General features: G+C 36.9%; 1 protein-coding gene across 1 annotated transcript; it reads right to left on the reverse strand.

Annotated features, from left to right (window-relative positions):
• Positions 1-671: 671 nt before the first annotated feature.
• Positions 672-15,052, reverse strand: calb1 (calbindin 1). Its single transcript, XM_073872316.1, has 11 exons — positions 14,009-15,052; positions 13,675-13,751; positions 9,625-9,699; positions 7,648-7,728; positions 7,117-7,173; positions 6,663-6,740; positions 6,518-6,573; positions 6,388-6,427; positions 6,254-6,307; positions 3,377-3,448; positions 672-2,037 (listed from the first exon to the last, which is right to left on the reverse strand). Exons 1-11 carry the CDS (start codon positions 14,085-14,087, stop codon positions 1,924-1,926), a joined length of 783 nt encoding a protein of 260 aa, XP_073728417.1. The 5' UTR covers positions 14,088-15,052; the 3' UTR covers positions 672-1,923.
• Between the last annotated feature and the right edge of the window lie 5,383 nt (positions 15,053-20,435).

The raw sequence follows: 20,435 nt of genomic DNA on the forward strand, positions 1-20,435 counted from the left end.
GCATTTTGTTAAGGTATTTAAAATTATTTGACATAGTGTTGACGCTGATTGACATTTTAATGACAAGTTCAATTTGTGCCACTGTGGTTGAGGTCAAGAGGGGTGTTTATGATGCTGTTGTAGAACTGTATGACAGAGTATGAAAACTTAATGACAATTTAATGTTATGTTAAATGCATAAAGCTAGTTTGTTTTAAAAGTTTGATCATTATTCTGCTATGTCATGTTTATGACAGATTTATGACAAGTTATGATGTCTTGGTTTATGTCGAGTTGTCATAACAAAGACATCTCAAACAATCTCATCTTTGCATTAAAAATGACCTATTTGAATTAATGACACTTAATGACAGTTGTCATAAATGAGCATAAAATCTCCTTCATGTTCATGACACGTGTCATATTATAATTATGAAGGTGTCATGTCAGTCTTATGAACACCCCTTTCAAGTAAAGTGTTACCCAAGATCTTGCAAAGCTATACAAAATGTGACTGAAGGTCCGAAGGTCAGCTCTTAAATTTTCCAGATAAGATCGTTTTAATCATACACTGGAGTATGATTTTATTTACTGAACAAACTAACATGAATCAGGGTTGTGATGCTGTTATACTGAACTGATCTGTGTTTACAGAAGGAAAAACATATATTATGCACAGTAACACACACAAATGAATTTTTAGGTAGCCAGTCGTTCAGTAAGTTTAATATTTTCTTACACAGTGTCTATGGTGTTCAGCATAGAAGAGCATGTCATTTAACAGTGCAAAATAAGGTCAGAGACAGGACTGGGGCGATGCATTACAATCGGCACTGGTCTACAAATTGTGTTAAACTATTGACCTCCAAAATAAAGTGTCTTAATTAACATATTTTGATTAGATAAATTAGAAAACGGGTAATAAAGGTGCTGTTTGGCTAAAGTTTTCAAGATACTTCACGATAAAGATTTCTAATTATCTATACCCCGGCGGGTATATCTGCCTACAAGGGAGGGAGGGGTGTGTCAGATGATGATCATGATGCCTCGTAACCTCTCGACAAAGTACAGTAAAATAATGAAAATGGTACCATATGAAACTTTATAAATGTATCTTCACTTTAAGATTGGTCTTTAATTGTGAGGAAACTTTTTTTCTTGGCCAGATCTACGCATCATACATTGCCTAACATTTCCAAGGAACAGTCACGTGATATTTTTTTCTTTGAAACAATTCGGTCAGTTTTTCATGAAAAAAGCATGAAAAGTTACATGAAAAATTATAAAACTTATAAGCGGACAATATGTTGATGCATTTTTGACCTGAAGCTGTATCTTGGAAACTGTAGCCAATTAACACCCAGGACTTAATTTTCCTTTATTATTGGCCCAATTCTAGTCAAATTTAGCTATTTTTATTTCTATCTCCTTGTAGACCAGTGTAAATGCCTCAACAGCAGGAACTGGCATCTACAAACATGCATCGCAAAAGTAAATGTAGCCATTTCAAGTTTAAAACAAATCCCATCAAGAGGCCATGTTAATCGTCATTCTGTGTGACATTATTGCTTTCGGCTACGATGTCGTAAGATAAATCAATTATTATTAAGAATACTCATTATTGGCTCTTGGCATAAATTTTTGATATTAAAAGTACGTATGGCAATTGTTACTGTGTTTCCTCTTTGTTAAAGATGTTTCATGTCTGTGGTGTGCATGGTGCGGTTCATAAGTTTCGTATTTGTGTCGTCATAAAAAAATCTGTACACTTATAGAAACCGTATAGAAACAACAAATCGAAAATGATGAGTCACTGCTTGTGGGTCTATGTGAAGTGTTAAAGGTCAATGAAATGTGCATACGATCTAGCTGCTTTAAACGTCACAGATGGACAGTGGGTGTGGTTCTAGGATGGTATGAGAGGCGGGGGTATTGTGGTGGGCTTCACATCTCCTCTGCACACAACACCAGCGCTAATTCTGTTCTGTACAGCTTTCCTCCATCGGACAGAGCCATGATGGCGCTTTTATATATCGGGATTTTGTTGACTTCTAGCACCTGTTGGAGAAAATAAAGAAATTAGAAGGTATCGGGTTTAAAACCTCACAGCAGGACAGTATCTGTGGTTGTCAATTGACCTTCATCTGACCTGTTAGAAAAAGGTACAAAAGGCATCAGTGGGGCGGTACCCTTTAAAAAGGTTCTAATAATGGCGCTTTTCCATTGCATAGTACCCCACGGATTGGTATGGGTTGGGTCAGCTTACTTTTTGAGGCTTTTCCACTGGGTGCAGAACGTAGTACCCGATACTTTATTTAGTACCACCTCGGCTGGGGTTCCAAGTGACTCGAGCTGATACGAAAACGTGACGCGAAAACACTCCAGATCACTGATTGGTCTGAGAGAATCGTCACTACCAGCGTCATCGCTATAATTTAAAAGATTAGCTTTACCTTCATGCTAGCTTGCGCTGTTTCGAGTAAACCTGTTGTCATCTGTGCTTTGCTGTAAGTTCCCAAACTCTCTTTTAGCGAGGAAAAACATCCACAGTTTGAGAATCAGGAACACCATAACAGTTTTTTTTCAGACTTCCAGTTTGTGGCGGCACATTTGAGACGCGCACGTCCGCATATATGCTTAAATGCAACTTAAATAAGGGTTAAGCAGAGCGCGTCGACTGACGCCTTGGGTTTTCGTACAGAAACTGTCATGTGAGACAGAGGTAGTGATAAATGCGATGTGCAAAAAATTTGTGATGGTCAATTTTAATTTTGTGGAGGACTGAGAAATAAATGAATGTATGGGTTTGCACAACGACGCTCTCACTTATATGATCATAGCAGTAGGCAGCGCAAATATAATGACACGCCTATAATCCCTCCCACTCCGAAGTGTTACTAAACTTCAAGCCAAAGCGAGGTGAACTGACCCAACCTGACCCAAACCAAACCATGGGGTACCATGCAATGGAAAAGCGCCATAATATGTACCTTTGAGGTACTAATTTACGCCCTTTAGGTACAAAGGTGTACCTAAAGTGGGGCACCGCCCCACTCACAGCTTTTGTAGCTTTATTTTTGAGAGTGAGTGTATTGTACCTAAAATATTAAAATAATGATAGTCATCAATAATATGTTATTTATTATAATATGTTATTTAATAATATTAAATAACATAACAGTTATTTCCCTAGCCGCCTCTAAAATTGCAAATTTGCATGCATAGCCCACGTAAACAGCAGGAGATTTGATTTGCAACCTGTATTATTATGCTATTATGTGGCTACTTCTAGAAACACAAGCTTACGCAACGGCTCCAAGTGAGATTCCAAATATATAACCACTGTTTGTCTCGTCTCAGAAAAATAGGTGCGAAACCTCAAAAATAATTGGCTTACCTTGCTGTTTTTCTCGCAAAGATCTTTGAGAAGGGCATCAAGCTCATTTTCATCCATGTAACCGTTTCTGTCCTGCGAGAGGTGAAGAGCAGGGTGAGCATTAACAAGCAGACATATGTGACAGCAGCCGAGGAAACTCGGCGTCATGCCACTTTACCGTCATTTCCCATATTCCCTGCTAGGACATTAGTGACGCCTCATGCAACGTTCTCACGGGAGAGATTGAAAATTAGGGCATTGAGGATCGGTTTTGCACAGTCAATGCAATGACATGCTGGGTCTCAGGGTGCTCATTTGGTCTTCAGAAGAAATAATAGCCAGAGAAACTAGGCCTGTAACTTCACCCTTCAGATGATTTGAAACATTGAGATGTCTTTAATAAGACATTATACTTCATGAGTTACCTTTCAATAGGTTTAACGAAATAGTGAAATAAAACTGTACTATAGTCCATTCCATATGGGTGATTCTCACGAAAACTTGGTTTTAAAAATGTCAAGCATGAAAATGTAAAAAATTGCTTAAATTTACTTTTTTCCCACCAGACATTGAAAAACAAAGTCTGGAGTAAATGGGAACATTAATTTAAAAACTTTTACTCATCATTTAACACTTTTTGTAACATAATTTAAAAAATTAGTCCTAAAAAATCTCATTACCGCAACAGTCAGAAAACATCAACACTGACATATTTTCAAAATGACATGACAAACCTGAAAGAACATAATTTGGAGATTCTGCACATGCATTTAAAATCAAAGTATTATGCCTCTATTAATTAAATTTTTAATTTTTAAACATTTAATAAGCATCTGTTGCGGTAATGATAATCAAAATGCCGTGTGAGCATTCTGACAAGACAATATTTCAAATTAACTGTAAAAAAATGATCTTACATAGTAGCCATCTTGAAGTAACTGGTCCATGTGCTTGGTCACTCAAAATCAAACTTTATTAAAATTCTGTATGTGTGCTTAAACTGTTCTCAAAAAGTGTTGCGGAGGATGAGAACATCAGGCATGGACACATCATTTTCCTAATTTTTCTTCATTATTATTATACATGAATATTCAGTAAATATTTTTTCTGTCATCTAAAGTAGTCTAGCAAAACATCCATTTATTTTTTTTCTTAATATTTTTGTGTTAATTTGATTAAATTACAACATAACGCATGTTCAAACACAGCCGGACACATTGCGGTAATGAGAATTTCAGCAGAAAATGAGATAAAATTTCCAATTATAAATTCTTATGTTGAAATCACACATTGTGCAAGGTAGAACACAGTATTGTGTTAATTCTGATGCTTTTTAATGTTACTATATTACACATTTTAAAGCTAAAATCATTAGTGCCGTGGTGTTTCAATGGTTTCGTGAGAATCACCCATATATGCCATAGGTTTGTATAAGGACCAGACAGTATACTAAATCTGTATGTGAACGTGGGCTAGATGAGATCCTTCTGGGTAAAGTAATCTGGGTACACACCAAAATAATTTTTACATTTTATAAGATTTTCAAAATTTGATAGACCAAGAGATTAAAAAATCCTAGATTTAACCGTTTTTCAACCAGAGTCTCGACTGTGAACACAGGAAATCTCACGAAATCTCGCGAGACTTCAGAATAAGCATGGTGGATGATATGCAGGAAGAATTTTCATTTTGTGAAATTTCACAATTTTCACTTTCCACATCAACTTCACTTTGTACTGCACCATGATCATCTCGCTTTCTGATTGGATATTAATAAAGATAATATAAATAACATCATGCAGGTCTGAATAAAGAAATTGACAAATTTATATAAACTATCTCATTAGTTCACTGTAAAAAAAATTTGTAGAAATTACAATGTTATTGCAGCTGGGTTGCCTGTAATTTACCGTAGATTTAAATTTATGTTATTTAATGGCAAGAGTTTGTTCAAAGTTAAATAAATTTTAAATATTAACAAGTCTTTATCTTTACAGAGTAAAACTATACAATAACAGCCTCATGCAAAGCATTCTGGGAACCAGAAATCATCATCAACCTTTTTCTGTTTTTGCTTCAGATTTTGTTTCCCAGAATGTTTTGCTTGATGCTGTTTTTTTAGTTTTACCCTGTAAAGACAAAGACTTGTAAATGTTTAATGTTCATTTAACTTTGAACAAAATGTTGCCAGGAAAAAACATAAATTTAAATCTACCGGCAACCCAGCTGCAAATTTCTACGGAATTTTTTTACAGTAGGTAAACATTTTGTTCCCATGATCTGCACCAAATACACCAGTATAAACCAAAACAGCAACTGAAACAGTGTTTTACATTTATGGTTCAATCTATCATTCGTCGCCATGATTTTACAAAAATTACATTTAAGTCGGTGAATGGAAAAAGGCATCATCAAAGGCATCTACATTTAGAAAATAATGCAAAATGTTTGCACAAATCTGTGATGGAAACCAGGCTAGGGTGTCTGTTACAAAATGCCTTCAATATTTATGCATATTGTCTTTTGTAATGCATCAAAACCGTTCTGTATTTTCTAAAGACGAATGTTTGAGACTATCTTCTTGTGAGTTTGCAACCTCAACCTGCCAAGCTAGATCAGATAGATCAGGGGTACTGTCATGAACAGTGAAGAATTCGCTCCATTCATGGACACTGTAATAGATTACAATTGAGCCTGGACCAAATGCATCAATTGTGTTGGAGGTGATATCCTGACAAAGTATTCTCTTTGCATACTAATGGCTGCTTTCACAAATACAGATACTGTGGCTGATATGGGCTTTTTTAGTTGTGCATAAAACCTACCAGGACTGGGTTTGAAACTCATTGTGCCTATTTTAAGGTTAATGGACTTGCAAAGATCCTAATGGGTACTTACCTGGTCATAAAACTCAAAAATCTTGTTGAACTCTTTTCTGGCCATTTTTACACCCTGATGAAAAGAGGTAAACAGCTTGTTCAGTTTGGGTGGGTAAGTTCAGAAAGAATTTGACTGAATTGAAGGAGACAAACCTGAAATTTTAGTAGAAAATTCTCTGGGTCTGGTAGCAGCCTGTTTAAAAATAATGGATAATTTCCTTTTATCGTCTCAAAGTTAAAAGCCAGTAATACATATTTATGATAAAATTGCAAAGGTACTAACCTTGCCATTTCTGACAGACATAATTTCCCATCTTTATTTGAATCGAAAATCTTAAGCTGAAACATTAAAACATACCTTCTCTTAAAATGATGAAGCTCTCCAATGTGGCATCAAATACAGATGGTTAGATTACTAGCTCTCTTACCGTAGTCTGTGTATATTCCTCTAATTTCTTCTCATCATATGGTTTTTTGGCCTTCTGAAGCAGATCTTTCAAAAAGTTCTAAAAAACACAGCATAACTTTATACAAATTTTACACTGTCAGAAAAAAAGGACAAACCTGTACCTTTTCTGTCGTTGGGGTGGTTTTTGTAAAATTGCCATGTTTACTTTAGAGATAAGTGATTTGACTTGTTAAGCTAAATGGTAAACCTTACATTTTTTATTTATTCCAAATAAAGTTAAATAGGAGGAGTTAATTGTCTTTTTTAACACACTGTAAAAATCACTTGTTGCAATTAAAACTTGTAAGTTTAATCAACTTGAAATTACAATTAATTGCAAGTGTCTTGACTAGTGAGAATTTGCTATAAATGATAAAAATGAAGGAATTTTTTATACTGTCCTCAAATCGTTTGAATGTTTAAACATTTATAACCTTAAGTTCATCCGCTTCAATGTATCCACTGTGATCAGCATCATAATTTCTCCAGGCCTGAAAAAGAAAAAAATAAGCAGGATATGACATCACAAAAAATATATAGCTCATCCTTAGCATTCATTTGGCACTATATTAGCATACTGTAAATGAAGAGTTTCGTTGCCAAACGAGATAAATCCATTTTTTAACATTTTTGTCAAAACATGTTTATTATTATGCTATCATGTTATTATTTTGTTTTATGGTGCTACTTAGCTGTATTTCTTAAGTTCTGAAGGTTTAAATCAAAACAAACCAACTGCAGTTGCATTGAAATTAATTGCAATGCACAACCAAAAAACGAGATTTCTGAACAATTAAAAAAACGGTGGTTATCTCGTTTTGCAACGAAACTCTTAAAATGCTGTCATGTCCAGCTGTAAATATTGCTCTGTGCAGTAACAGTGTATATGGTTGTAATTTCAAAATATAATCATTTTCAGGTGAAACTTTTTCATGTTTTTATATTTCACTAAAAACATTGTGTACCTCCATAAATTCTGCACAAGACTTTAGCTGTTGTCTGAAAAATAGCAAGAAGTTTTCTTCTGTGGGTAGTATTTGTACCAACTGCAAGAAATGATAAAGAAATTCATCAGATCAACATACTGTATAAAACAGTGGTTCTCAAACTGGGGGCCAAGGCCCAAAGGGGGACCGCGACATGGTGCCAGGGGGGCCTCAGTTTTATGACATTTTAGAAAATACATTCATTTATCATGAATTCTGTGTAATTAAACCTAAAAAAGAATAAGCCAACTACCCAACAGCACTACTAGGTATAATTTAATATGTCTTGTTTAATTAAAATATTACATTTTAGAACTGTTTTGTCATACATTTTCTTTCGGGGGGCCGCGAAAGAATGCACCGTACACAAGGGGGGCCACACACTGAAAAAGTTTGAGAACCACTGGTATAAAACATTTCTGTCATGTCAATTAAATGTATAATCCAATAATTAAATGTAATATGCATTAATTCATACACTCTAAAATGCTGGGTTGTTTCCATAGTTGGATCATATATGGACAATCCCTATCTGTTGGGTTATAATAACCCTGTGCTGGGTTGTTGTTACCCAACTATGGGTTAAAACAATGCAACATTTTCTAGGAGTCTAGGTAAGAGGTTAACAGTGTCAGCTATGAAGAGAAGTCAGTTTATAAAATGTCTAAAAAAAGTATTGAATCTGAGGGTATCCATGCATAGATAACATCTTTTAACAAGATCCTCCCAAGAGACCTATGGACAGCTGCACAGATTTTCAAAAATCCATCTGCACTTTCTTACTAGGCAATGCTTTTTTCAGGAATGATGGTCAAATGTGGCCTCAAAAGTAGTTTGTGTGGCATACATTTAGGCCTGCACTCTAAAAACAATTGGTGCTAAATAGCACTAAAAGCTCGTAATCATAGGGAACCATTTTTAGTGCTATATAACACCTATGAAGAACCATACAGGGGTGATATAGCACCACTATAGCACCAAATATGGTTCTATATAGCATTATAGGGTTCTACGCAGCTGCTATCCCTAGGTGCTACAGTATATAGCACTTAAAATGTTTCCCCTATGATTACAAGCCAGTGAACCACTTTTGGGGCTATTTAGCACTGTTTGTTTTTAGAGTGTGGGACACAATATTTACGTCTTAAACTTTTTTAAATCCATGGGAAAACACAGACATGGGGACATTGTAAAACGATTTTTAACAATATAATCCTCAGAACGCACACACTGGATGATTCGACCAGACCGCAAGACCACACAGGGGTGTCACGATTCTCCAAATCCTCGATTCGATTACATTTTCGATTCTAAGGTCACGTTTCTCAATTTCTCAATTTTTTGTACTTTTTTTTGCAACAGGTTGCTATGCCATTTTTAGACTAGACTTTTATGAAATCTAATTTCTGAACAAAAAATTGCTATGGTAAAAACACTAATCGGGTCAAGCCCCCTTTTGATCGTCGAGGGTGCAAATCCAGCTTAAAATCTTCACGTGTGTCGCCAGCCTTAGTCTCTTGTTGAATGTATTTTTTTATGTTATTCAAGGCTTTAGTGCCTCTATCCAGCAAGACTTTTGGAAAATCACCATAGCATTGAGATTTATCTTATGTATATCTACATAAAATTCAACATTTGTGACTCTGTCTGTGAAATCCAGGCTAAAGTCTCATAATCCCATTTGGAGATTAGAAGCATCAAACTTTGATTTCAGTCATTGATTTCACAACCTCAGTCAATAATATTAAAGATATCAAGGGTATATTTTCACAGAATGTATACATTACTAAAGATGATTTTATTTGGAAAACAGTAAAAATAACTTTAGCTGGGTTTTCACAGTCAAGACCTCATATGGACTAACAGAGTTTTTTAGTGTGTTCTCTGGGTTTTAAACCCATAACCTTTGCGTTGCTAGCACAATGCTCTCTTCCAGTTGACATACAGGTTTCTTACCTCAACGATACCTATTTTCCCATCAGCATTTTGTTCATATTTCTCCACAAAGGCCTTCATTTTGTCTGTTAGTTCCTGCGGGGGAAAAATATTCAATAAACAGGCAGTCCTCATACTGAGATATTCTTTAACTTTCAAGCGTTCTAAAAGAGCACAGCGTCCTGCTGTTACACTACATTTACTACAAAAGTTTTTGGTTGATTTGTTTTTTTCCTCAGGAAGCCGCTGATGTGTAAGAAATCCAATCCGCAAAGACAATTACACATGCTGTTATCTTCAGCCCTCATTGCACAGTGCTGATTGTGTTTTCATTCTGCACTTCACACATATGGCAGAATCATCTCAGGTAACAGGGCATCTTGGGTGATTCAAGAACTATGAATTAATTTGAATCTAATGTACATAAACAATATTATCATTCGCACTGTTATCTCAATTACTCTACGGGGTTGTCTGAACAAACTGTATTTAGTATTGATTGTTTTGTTTGCTGTTAACAAATTGCAAGCTCCCAGAATGCATTGCGGCATGAATGAATTATACATTTATACTCTTGGAGAGTTTATGAGTCATTTAATTTAATTTGTATTTACTTTTACTTTATTTCTCAGCAAATCCTAACAGTGTTTTGTAAACAGGTCTTTATTAACCTTAAATATTCACTTTTAGGGGTTAGACTATTTATTTTATGGGTGGTTATGTAATTGCTGGTACATTTAGTGTCTAAAGTCATTTTTTTTTCTGCTCTTTCAAATGGTTATATTTTTAAAGGGACATTCCACTTTTTTTTAAATATGCTAATTTTCCAGCTTCCCTAGAGTTAAACATTTGATATTTACCGTTTTGGAATCTATTCAGCTAATCTCCGGGTCTGGCGCTTTTACTTTTGGCCTGGCTTGGCACGGTCCGTTGAATCTGATTGGACCATTGGCATCGCGCTAGAAAATGGCCAAGGAGTTTTGATATTTTTCTTATTTAAGACTTGACTCTTCTGTAATATCATTGACATTGCGCCTCCTGCAGTCATGTTACATCAGCAAAGCCCTTGATTATTATGCCAGAACAAGAGTATAGTTCCTAGACATATTTGCCTAGAAAATCGCAACTTTTAATTTTCTGTCGGTCTTAGTACACGATGTAACTACAGAAGAGTCAAGTTTTAAATTGGAAAAATATTGAAACTCTTTGGTTATTTTTTTAGTGCAATGCTAATGGTCTAATCAGATTCAATGGATTATGCTAAGCTATGCTAAAAGTGGTGGCGCCGGACCCGGAGATCGGCTGGATGGATTCCAGAATGGTGGAAATCAGGTGTTTGACTCTGGGGGAGCTGGAAAATGGGTATATTTTCAAGAAAGGTGGAGTGTCCCTTTAAGTATTGTAATAATTTGGAAATCATTGTCATGGATTAAAACATTTTATAGGTCATAACAATATAATAATATTTTCTGTACAAAAGTGTCTTATAGTTGGAAAGCTTGAAATAGTTTGGGAAGTCATTATTTCCTGTTGTCCAAATTAGTCAGGGTCAATTCTGTTACTGTCAAAATCTGTTACCTAGGTAGAGTTACAGTGTTGACAGTCGTGTGTGTGTTTGTGTGTGTGTGTGTGTGTGTGTGTGTGTGTGTGTGTGTGTGTGTGTGTGTGTGTGTGTGCGTGCGTGCGTGCGTGCGTGCGTGCGTGCGTGCGTGCGTGCGTGCGTGCGTGCGTGCGTGCGTGCGTGTGTGTGTGTGTGTGTGTGTGTGTGTGTGTTTCTCTGTGTATGACTTCCAGTTCTGTTACATACTGTCACATACGATTTTTCACAGTGTAGCAGGAAACACATACAGCAAAACACATTTCCTGCATGCCCCCCTTTAGCATTTATCATATCCTGCAAAATCACACTTGTAAGCAAAAAATGTGCACTGCTTCATGTCTTGTTAAAATTGAATTGAGCCAAGGTGGGAGCACATGGACAAATGTAAATTACACAGAAGTAATGCTTGAATTAAATGCTTGAACTGAATATCGGTAAGAAAGTAACCCGAGGTTGATTCTCTCATTTCTGTTCATCACCTCATCCTTACACCTTATGGTCGTAAAATCATTGACACAGGGATCTCAATAAAACAATGCCACTGGATCAGAGTAGTGTCGTAGGGGCATAACCAGGGGTTAAATTGGGATTTGTTATGTGGTGGGGGTGTACAGTGGGTAAAATGTTCAATACTGATGACAGCAAAGCCACTGGTGTGTTTCAGTGACATCCTGGACCTCTGATAAGTTTTAGATTTGACGCTGTTCCAGAGGTTGACCCAAAATCGCACCTGAACTTGCATTAAATGTTGCAAATCTATGAGTCTGACACCCTATATGGATTTGTTGCACATGTCATCATGCACAATTGATCAAATGTTCTGAAAAGGAAGCTATAAGAATCATACAACCTGCTTGACTAATTCTAGGCATAAAAAGACTCATTTAAAGGAATAGTCCATTTTCTTAAAGGTAAAATCCAGATAATTTACTCACCACCATGTCGTCCAAAATGTTGATTATGTTTTTTGAGGAAAACATTGCAGGATTTTTCTCATTTTAATGGACTTTAATAGAGCCCAACATTTAATACTCAACACTTACCAGTTTTTTTCAACGGAGTTTCAAAGGACTATAAATGATCCCAAACAAGGCATTAGGGTCTTATCTAGCAAAACGATTGTCATTTTTGACAAGAAAAATACAAAATATGCATTTTTAAACCACAACTTCTCGTCTATATCCGGTCATGTGATACGCCGGCCAGCGCGACCTAACGTAAATGCGTAGTGACGTAGACGTAAAAAAAGGTACAACATATTAGCCACATGTCTTATAAATTAGCCATATATTCCTTATGCTGATCTTAGGCCACCACCAGCTAGTAAATACAATATCTGGTTTGTATAATCAAAAAAACATTATTTTATTGTTATATTTAGTGTTTTCAAGTTAGCATATTGTAAGGATATGAGTGACATGGCGGGCACACTGGCACGAGCAGAGAGGAGGAGGACTGCGGAGAACCTTCATCCTATGTGCCGGGGCTCAGCCCCGGACGGCCCCGGCCCAATTTAAACCCTGACCATAACCCTGCACAACCCAATATTCAGATTGGTGATAGATTGATAATGATTTTCGAAACTCAGTTTTTGTCCCATCCAATCCTTAAGATCAGTGAATGTGAATGTTACTAGTTCAAGTTAGCTGCATTGATTCGCTATCATTATTTCATGTGCTGTGACCTTCAGCAAAGCATTTGTTCTCAGGTTTCTCCAGCAAATTTTCTCTGTAAGTGCTATATTTTATGCTCCTGTGGATGACAGCATCTCCCACATGACAAATTACTAAACTTAATAATGAATAGTAAAAAAAAAAATCAATTATAGAGATATTCATTACAAATCATTATAAATCTTTCAGCGTCTGTTTGGCAATGTGCCCCATGAATGTTGCTTGCTTTTTATGTAAATTCATTATTTTGCAATTGCAACTACAATAGGTTGCTGAGTTATTGTACAACAAACAAGTATCCTCTATTTAGCATACGATCCAACAGCAGATGTGACAGATGCGGGACAGACTGACTCTGGTGTGTTTGTCTCTTTCATTCATCCTCTTTCACTGCTGTTTACACATCTGACAACAAATTGCTTCCTCATGTCTTAAATAGGAGAAATCAATCACATTGTTATAAATGCTTATGCATAAAGTAACTAAAATTAGGAAGTACTGTAATGCCTTACAAAAAGGTTACACAGTGACAGCACTGTAGTAACTGCGCCATTCATTGTACTGAACAAAAATGAGATCCTTGCACACGTTTTGAGGACTGAAACTGATAAATATAGCATATTCTGCTCCTCATTTTCATTTAATATTTCTCTTAATATGTTCTGCTAATTATTACTGCTATAAATATATTATTATCATTTACTCGAATTAGTGGTAATAAAGCACAACAGCTTAGAATTTACACCTATAGCCTAATTTCAGAAATCATGATACCAACATCAAAACTGTGTTACTCACCAATCCGGCTTGTTTTCGTGCTTGTTGAAGTTCTTTGATAAAATTCTGCAACTCCTTACCCTCGATATATCCATTACCTGAGAGCATTCACAGCCCAAATCAATGACACAGCAAACTTTCATTTCACAGAAGATGACAAAAAAATCTGAAACGAGTTAACAATCTTTCTTTTGCCCAAGTCCTCACAGGTTATTGCACGTCAGCTAGCTCGCGTATTCATTAGACAAACTAATATAAACAAACTTTAATAAACGAGCTGTCAAAATATTCCCGAATCGTTCTTCCTCAAAAATTCTTTACTTCATGAAATCCACAATATAAGGAAAGCAATTACCATCGTTGTCATAATGATGGAAAATATCCAGGAACTGTGAAGCGGAGATTTCTACTCCTTGAAGGTAAGCGTTTGCCATATTTTTTGCCGTGTTTCAGTTGCTGATGTTTGCAGGGTGATGCTGTGATTCTGGATTTGTGATGTCTCCGGTATTTAAGCGCTGTTGCGCCCTCCTCCTCTCTGATGCGCGCACCTCTGTCTCCGCGCTCCGCAGGTAAAGCGCGCACTCCAGTGACTTCACTGTACTGCTGAGCTGCACACGTATGAGACGCATTCACATCAGGACTGATGTGACAGAATCAGCACATTGATTCTCTGCTTGAACTTAAAATAGAAACCGTGGAACATCTGGTTAAAAAAAATGCCATTTGACACGCTATATGGCACCATGTTCATTTTCGGTTCCAACCTTCATAATTATTTAAAAACCTCTTTGAAGTTGCTCTCTTCTTAGACTTTCAAAAGCCAATGAACACTTAGAGAATATAAAATTGAAGATCAAGGTACAAAAAATAAAGAGGATGAGTTTACCTGGGTAGAAAATAGAGACACAGATATTGGGTATTGGTGTATTTTTTCTCTTTTTTTCAATGTTTTCTCCAAAAGTTCAAATAAGCCTAGACTGTCGGAATATTGTAAATGTAAAATTATTGCATTTGTAATTTTATAATAATTTAATAATACTCTTAATGAATTAATTCAAATAATAATAATTAGTGATTAGAGGCCATCAAATTGCCAATTTGTGTGAGATTTCAATGCATCTACGAAACTGAAAATATTATATGTTTTTTGAGCTGATACAGTGTGTGGATTTCCAAATATTTAAATATAAAATTCATGTTCCTGTATTTCAACTGGTAGAGCCCTGCATTAGCAGTGCAAAGGTTATGGGTTCGGTCCAAGGGGACAAACATAAAATGTACTTTAAAGAGACTGTTAGTAGCTTAAAGGCATTTGCCAAATAGATACATGTAGTGAAAATACACTGCAAAATATACAATACAATAAAATATACAACTTTCAGTACCTAAGGAGATTTTCTTCATTTGGGATCTGGATGCCAGGGGCGTCGGACTGGTGGTAAAACCAGTACTGATTACCAGGGCCCCAAAGGAAGAGAGGGCCCTTAAAAAGTTTGGAATACATTATGGGGGTGGTGCATGGGGGCCCATCAGGACTGCCTATGCATAGGGCCCGAGATCTTGTGCAACGCCCCTGCTGGATGCAGTGTATAAGCAGTTAACAAGATGTATGGCTTTGTTACAGAAAACACAGCTAATAACTTTAGGTCTGTCAAGGTCAAATCCATAATGCAATAATGTGAAATGCTCTGTAAAAGCCAACAGCTGCCTACCAAAAATCCTGAACCTTACACCTTACAGAAATCACAGCCTGCCCTATCCAAAGGTTCAGAAGACAAAATCTTCTTTTTTGCAAAACTGAATTTATGGAAACATTTCCCTTTTGTTTCTGCAATAAGCATTGCGTTTCTTGATTGTTTTTGTCTTGTTTCTCTTGTTTACAGAACATTAATTTATAAGAAAAGCAATGACCTGAGGTAATTGCACTCCATATGTTTTTAATGAGGCTCCCCCAAGACAGACTGGCACTGGTTGTCTGTCACTGCATCCTGCCTGGCAGGTAGGCAGGCAAACAGAGAGAGAGACAGATAGATGGACAGCTCTTCACACAAGTACCTTCGTGCAATTACAAACCTCACAGGTAACCTTACAGAGTGAGTAAAATGAGCTTAAATTACATGTTGCAAATGGTATATCCAGATGTTAACAAAATACTGTTCTTACATTTTTATAAAAAATAGACTATGCTGCCATCCACCCTACACTGTCAGAAATAAAGATACAAATGCTGTCACAGGGATGGCATCTATCTATCTATCTATCTATCTATCTATCTATCTATCTATCTATCTATCTATCTATCTATCTATCTATCTATCTATCTATCTATCTATCTATCTATCTATCTATCTATCTATCTATCTATCTATCTATCTTTGCTGCCTGCATTCATATAAGTTGGCTGACAGATGTAGTGTGAGCCCAGGCCATTATGAAACACTACTGCAGAGTAATATTGTGAGGAGCTTGCATCACACTTTAACAAGCACACGCTGGCACCTGTACATGTACACAACCCATCTACACCCCAGGTGCTTATTTTTTTTTGACCACAAGGCTGTTGAATGCTTCATTCTAGAGACTTTCTACAGGTTTGCATTATTTTTCAATAAATGCACCAAGTTCCAGGTCCGTCAACCAAATTTGCAGTTCCATATTTGTACACCAAGTTTAACTGTTATAAAGGCAGTTGCTTCAATGCATTTAGGGGTGTGGTCCTTGTCAAGACAATTTCCTGAACTCCAAACTGAATGTCAGAATGGGAAAGAAAGGTGATTTAACCAATTTTGAGCGTGGCATGGTTGTTGGTGCCAGACGGGCCGGTCGGAGTATTTCACAATCTGCTCAGTTACTGGGATTTTCACGCACAACTATTTCTAGGGTTTACAAAGAATGGTGTGAAAAGGGAAAAACATCCAGTATGCGGCAGTCCTGTGGGAGAAAATGCCTTGTTGATGCTAGAGGTCAGAGGAGAATGGGCCAACTGATAATAGATGACCAACTTTGACTGAAATAACCACTCGTTACAACCGAGGTATGCAGCAAAGCATTTGTGAAGCCACAACACGCACAACACCCACAACCTTGAGGCGGATAGGCTACAACAGCAGAAGACCCCACCGGGTACCACTCATCTCCAATACAAATAGGAAAAAGTGACTACAGTTTGCACAAGCTCACCAAAATTGGAAAGTCGAAGACTGGAAAAATGTTGCCTGGTCTGATGAGTCTCAATTTCTGTTGAGACATTCAGATGGTAGAATCAGAATTTGGCGTAAACAAAATGAGAACATGGATCCATCATGCCTTGTTACCACCCTGCAGGCTGGTGATGGTGGTGTAATGGTGTGGGGGGTGTTTTCTTGGCACACTTTAGGCCCCTTAGTGCCAATTGTGTATCATTTAAATGCCACGGCCTACCTGAGCATTGTTTCTGGGCCAACATTTCTAAAGAGTGTTTTTAGCATCTTGTTAAATCAATGCCACATAGAATTAAGGCAGTTCTGAAGGCGAAAGGGGGTCAAACACAGTATTCGTATGGTGTTCCTATTAATCCTTTAGGTAAGTGGAAAATTATATAAAAAATAAATAAATAAACAAATAAACGAAGAAATTGGTACAGTAAATAAAGACTGATTGCCTGCTTGTTCAGTTATGTTTTTCATTCCTGATTATATAAAACTAGAACCCTGAGTTAACGTTCTTATTTGCATATTTGCGGCGTCAACTGTCATGATTGAATAAATAAAGTTGTGTCAGACTGCTTCTGCATCAGGGACAAAACAGGTCGCCACGCAAAACTGTTTTTTACTTCAATTTTTTTTACTTCAATTCAAGTAAAAAAAGTTTTTTTTACTTCAATTCATTTTAAGAGTTTTTCCATCGTCATTTTTCAGGTTTCCCTCAGATGCTGAAACGGCTGTTTACACAGCGTGCAGAGTTTCTGTGACTGTACTACTGATCAGTGGACTGTACAGTATCTGATTCAGGTATCTTCAGTTTCTGATTCGATGTCTGTTGCTAACATTCTAACCTTGGTGCATTTTACAATGTAACATACACGTTAGCAGGGTTTCATAACCCTGGGTTATTTCGGGGATAACCCCGCTTCTAAAATAATTTTTTAAAAGCCTGAAAACTGCCTTTCTACACTAAAAGATGTAAGCAAGGAACCTTCTTTGAGGTATTTTTTGTCTTGATCACTCATGCGTTTACTTTATTATATTCCCTGCTTACAAATTTGTGTTTTTGTTTGTTTTCTTGCAAGAATTGTCTATGTTAATTGCATACTGTGAAGTAATTATAATCTGCATAATGCTTACATTTATTTTTAATATTTTTATCTAAGTCATTTGCAAATACATTCAGACTTCCAACTAAATAACTTGCAGCCTGGGCAAGAAACTTAAATTGCTTTTTGTTTATAAGATCCTTATGTAGCATACTGAACAAATACGTTATCAGTAACCGCACAAATATTTCATCCGAGGTGTTTGGAAACAGCTACTGACCCTGGTAACATATGGGAACAAGTCTGAACACTCAGATTATGGCACAATAAGCATTTTCTTCTCTGCTAACATATGTGAGAGCTTAAAGAGAGTTGAAGTTTAATCTTAAGCTCAGTGAGGGATTTAATGCAGTCTAAAAAGTGTTTGAAGACCCATTTTTCTACCAGAACTTTTCAGAAGAATGTTCAGAAGGGACCAATAATTCATGCTGACTCAAAAAAAGCAGAATGCAGCTGTATGCGTTTAAATTATTTTGAGCCCGTCAGGTATTTACTTTCCGTACTTGAAATGCACAGAAAATCAAAGAGGTTATGCCCGCAATGACAACACAGTCAAACTCTTGATTAAGTAAAAATCTATTTTATTGATCGAAATACTCATTATAAGATGGTGCTAATTAGAAGAATGACCCTTTGACCCTCAAAGTTGCATCTTAGGAGAGTGAATTCGTTTTCTTTGGCAAACAATATTCAAGTCAAAATTTGGTCCACAAGCTCAAATAAACACCACAAACTTTTTTCATAAAAGAGATGTTTAGAGAGCTACTGTGCAAAAGTCTTAGGCCACCATGCTACCATTAGATTTGTTATTTTTGCAATTGTATAGTAATCATATATAATTATTTCTCAGTCTCTTTATTAGAATACAACCAGTATAACAGTATAAAGGCATAAGCTGAAGTGTCAAGTATTTAGGGTAAACTCCCCTTCCACTTGAGCAATAGCAGGCAGATGCAGGATCTCTTAAACCTAAATGAAATTAAATCCTAATTTCTAATTCTAATCAAATGACTTCAGGACTTCAGTCTCCTCAAAAAAGCTCAAAGGTGTGTTTTTCAAGAGAGGTCACACTAAATACTGACTGATGCCTAAAGAAAACATTTAGTTCAAAAATTTTTGTTTTTAATTTTGTGTACATATTTCCTGTATTTTCTGTTTGTATCTTAATGAAAAGAGTGAAAATAAATATGGATGGACATTAAAATTTTGCTAGAACAACAAAGCTGGTGATGATGGCCTCATGCTGCGTTTACAGCAGCCGTGGTAGAGGTGACAAGCGCGCGTGATTTACATGTTAAGTCAATGCAAAGACGCGAATAGGCATCCTGCGCGCAAGTTGAAAAATCTGAACTTCAGCCGATTTCCGCACCGCGTTAACCAATCAGGACCTTGCTGTAGTAGTGACGTGATTACAGGAAGCGAGCGAAGTGGCGGAGTCTCAGCGGAGTCGCAGAAGCCCCTCCCATGACGCAAATTTCCCCGTGAATTTCTCGAATGACTAGAATTTCACGCGCGGCTTTCATGCGTGAATAAAGCGCATGATCTCAAATGTTCAAGTGTCCAACTACGTGCGAATAACGCGTTTTTGCCCCCTCTACTACAGCTGGTGTAAACGCACAGTAATGCTACGTACAAACCAAATACGTAGCATCGCATTGCTCGCTCCAGATTACTCGTGTGATTTAACTTTGTGTCAAGCGAAGTTTTTGCTTGAGTTGAATATTTTCGCATCGCCCCACGCAAGGCGCATCTGATCACGTCTTTGCATTGACTTTGTATGTAATCTACTCGCGCAAATCGTTGAACTCGCATCTGGTGTGAACCCACAGTAATGCTACGTACAAACCAAACGTACTGCGTTGCTCGCTATAGATTTCTTGTGTGATTTAACTTTGTGTCATGCAAATTTTTCGCTTGAGTTGAATATTTTCAACTTGCGCGAAGGCGTGTTTGAGGCGAATAGCGTGTGTTTTTGCGGCAAACGCACTGCCCATATCGCGTCATTCCCACGCAAAGCCGCGTCTGATCATGTCTTTGCATTGACTTTGTATGTAATCTACTCGCGCAAATCGTTGAACTCGCATCTGGTGTGAACCCACAGTAATGCTACGTACAAACCAAACGTACTGCGTTGCTCGCTCTAGATTACTCGTGTGATTTAACTTTGTGTCATGCAAATTTTTCGCTTGAGTTGAATATTTTCAACTTGCGCGAAGGCGTGTTTGAGGCGAATAGCGTGTGTTTTTGCGGCAAACGCACTGCCCATATCGCGTCACTCCCACGCAAAGCCGCGTCTGATCGCCTCTTTGCATTGACTTTGTATGTAATCTACTCGCGCAAATCGTTGAACTCGCATCTGGTGTGAACCCACAGTAATGCTACGTACAAACCAAACGTACTGCGTTGCTCGCTCTAGATTACTCGTGTGATTTAACTTTGTGTCATGCAAATTTTTCGCTTGAGTTGAATATTTTCAACTTGCGCGAAGGCG

This window comes from Misgurnus anguillicaudatus, chromosome 10 (genome assembly GCF_027580225.2).
Source record: "Misgurnus anguillicaudatus chromosome 10, ASM2758022v2, whole genome shotgun sequence".
Classification (NCBI taxonomy): Eukaryota; Metazoa; Chordata; class Actinopteri; order Cypriniformes; family Cobitidae; genus Misgurnus; species Misgurnus anguillicaudatus.

Coding starts and splice junctions, on each gene's coding strand:
- calb1 (XM_073872316.1), bottom strand. CDS start 14,087: ATGGCAAACGCTTACCTTCAAGGAGTAGAAATCTCCGCTTCACAGTTC. Junction 6,574..6,662: donor AGGAATATACACAGACTACG/GTAAGAGAGCTA, acceptor TTAATGTTTCAG/CTTAAGATTTTCGATTCAAA. Junction 3,449..6,253: donor TTTTTGAGTTTTATGACCAG/GTAAGTACCCAT, acceptor CACCTCTCGCAG/GACAGAAACGGTTACATGGA.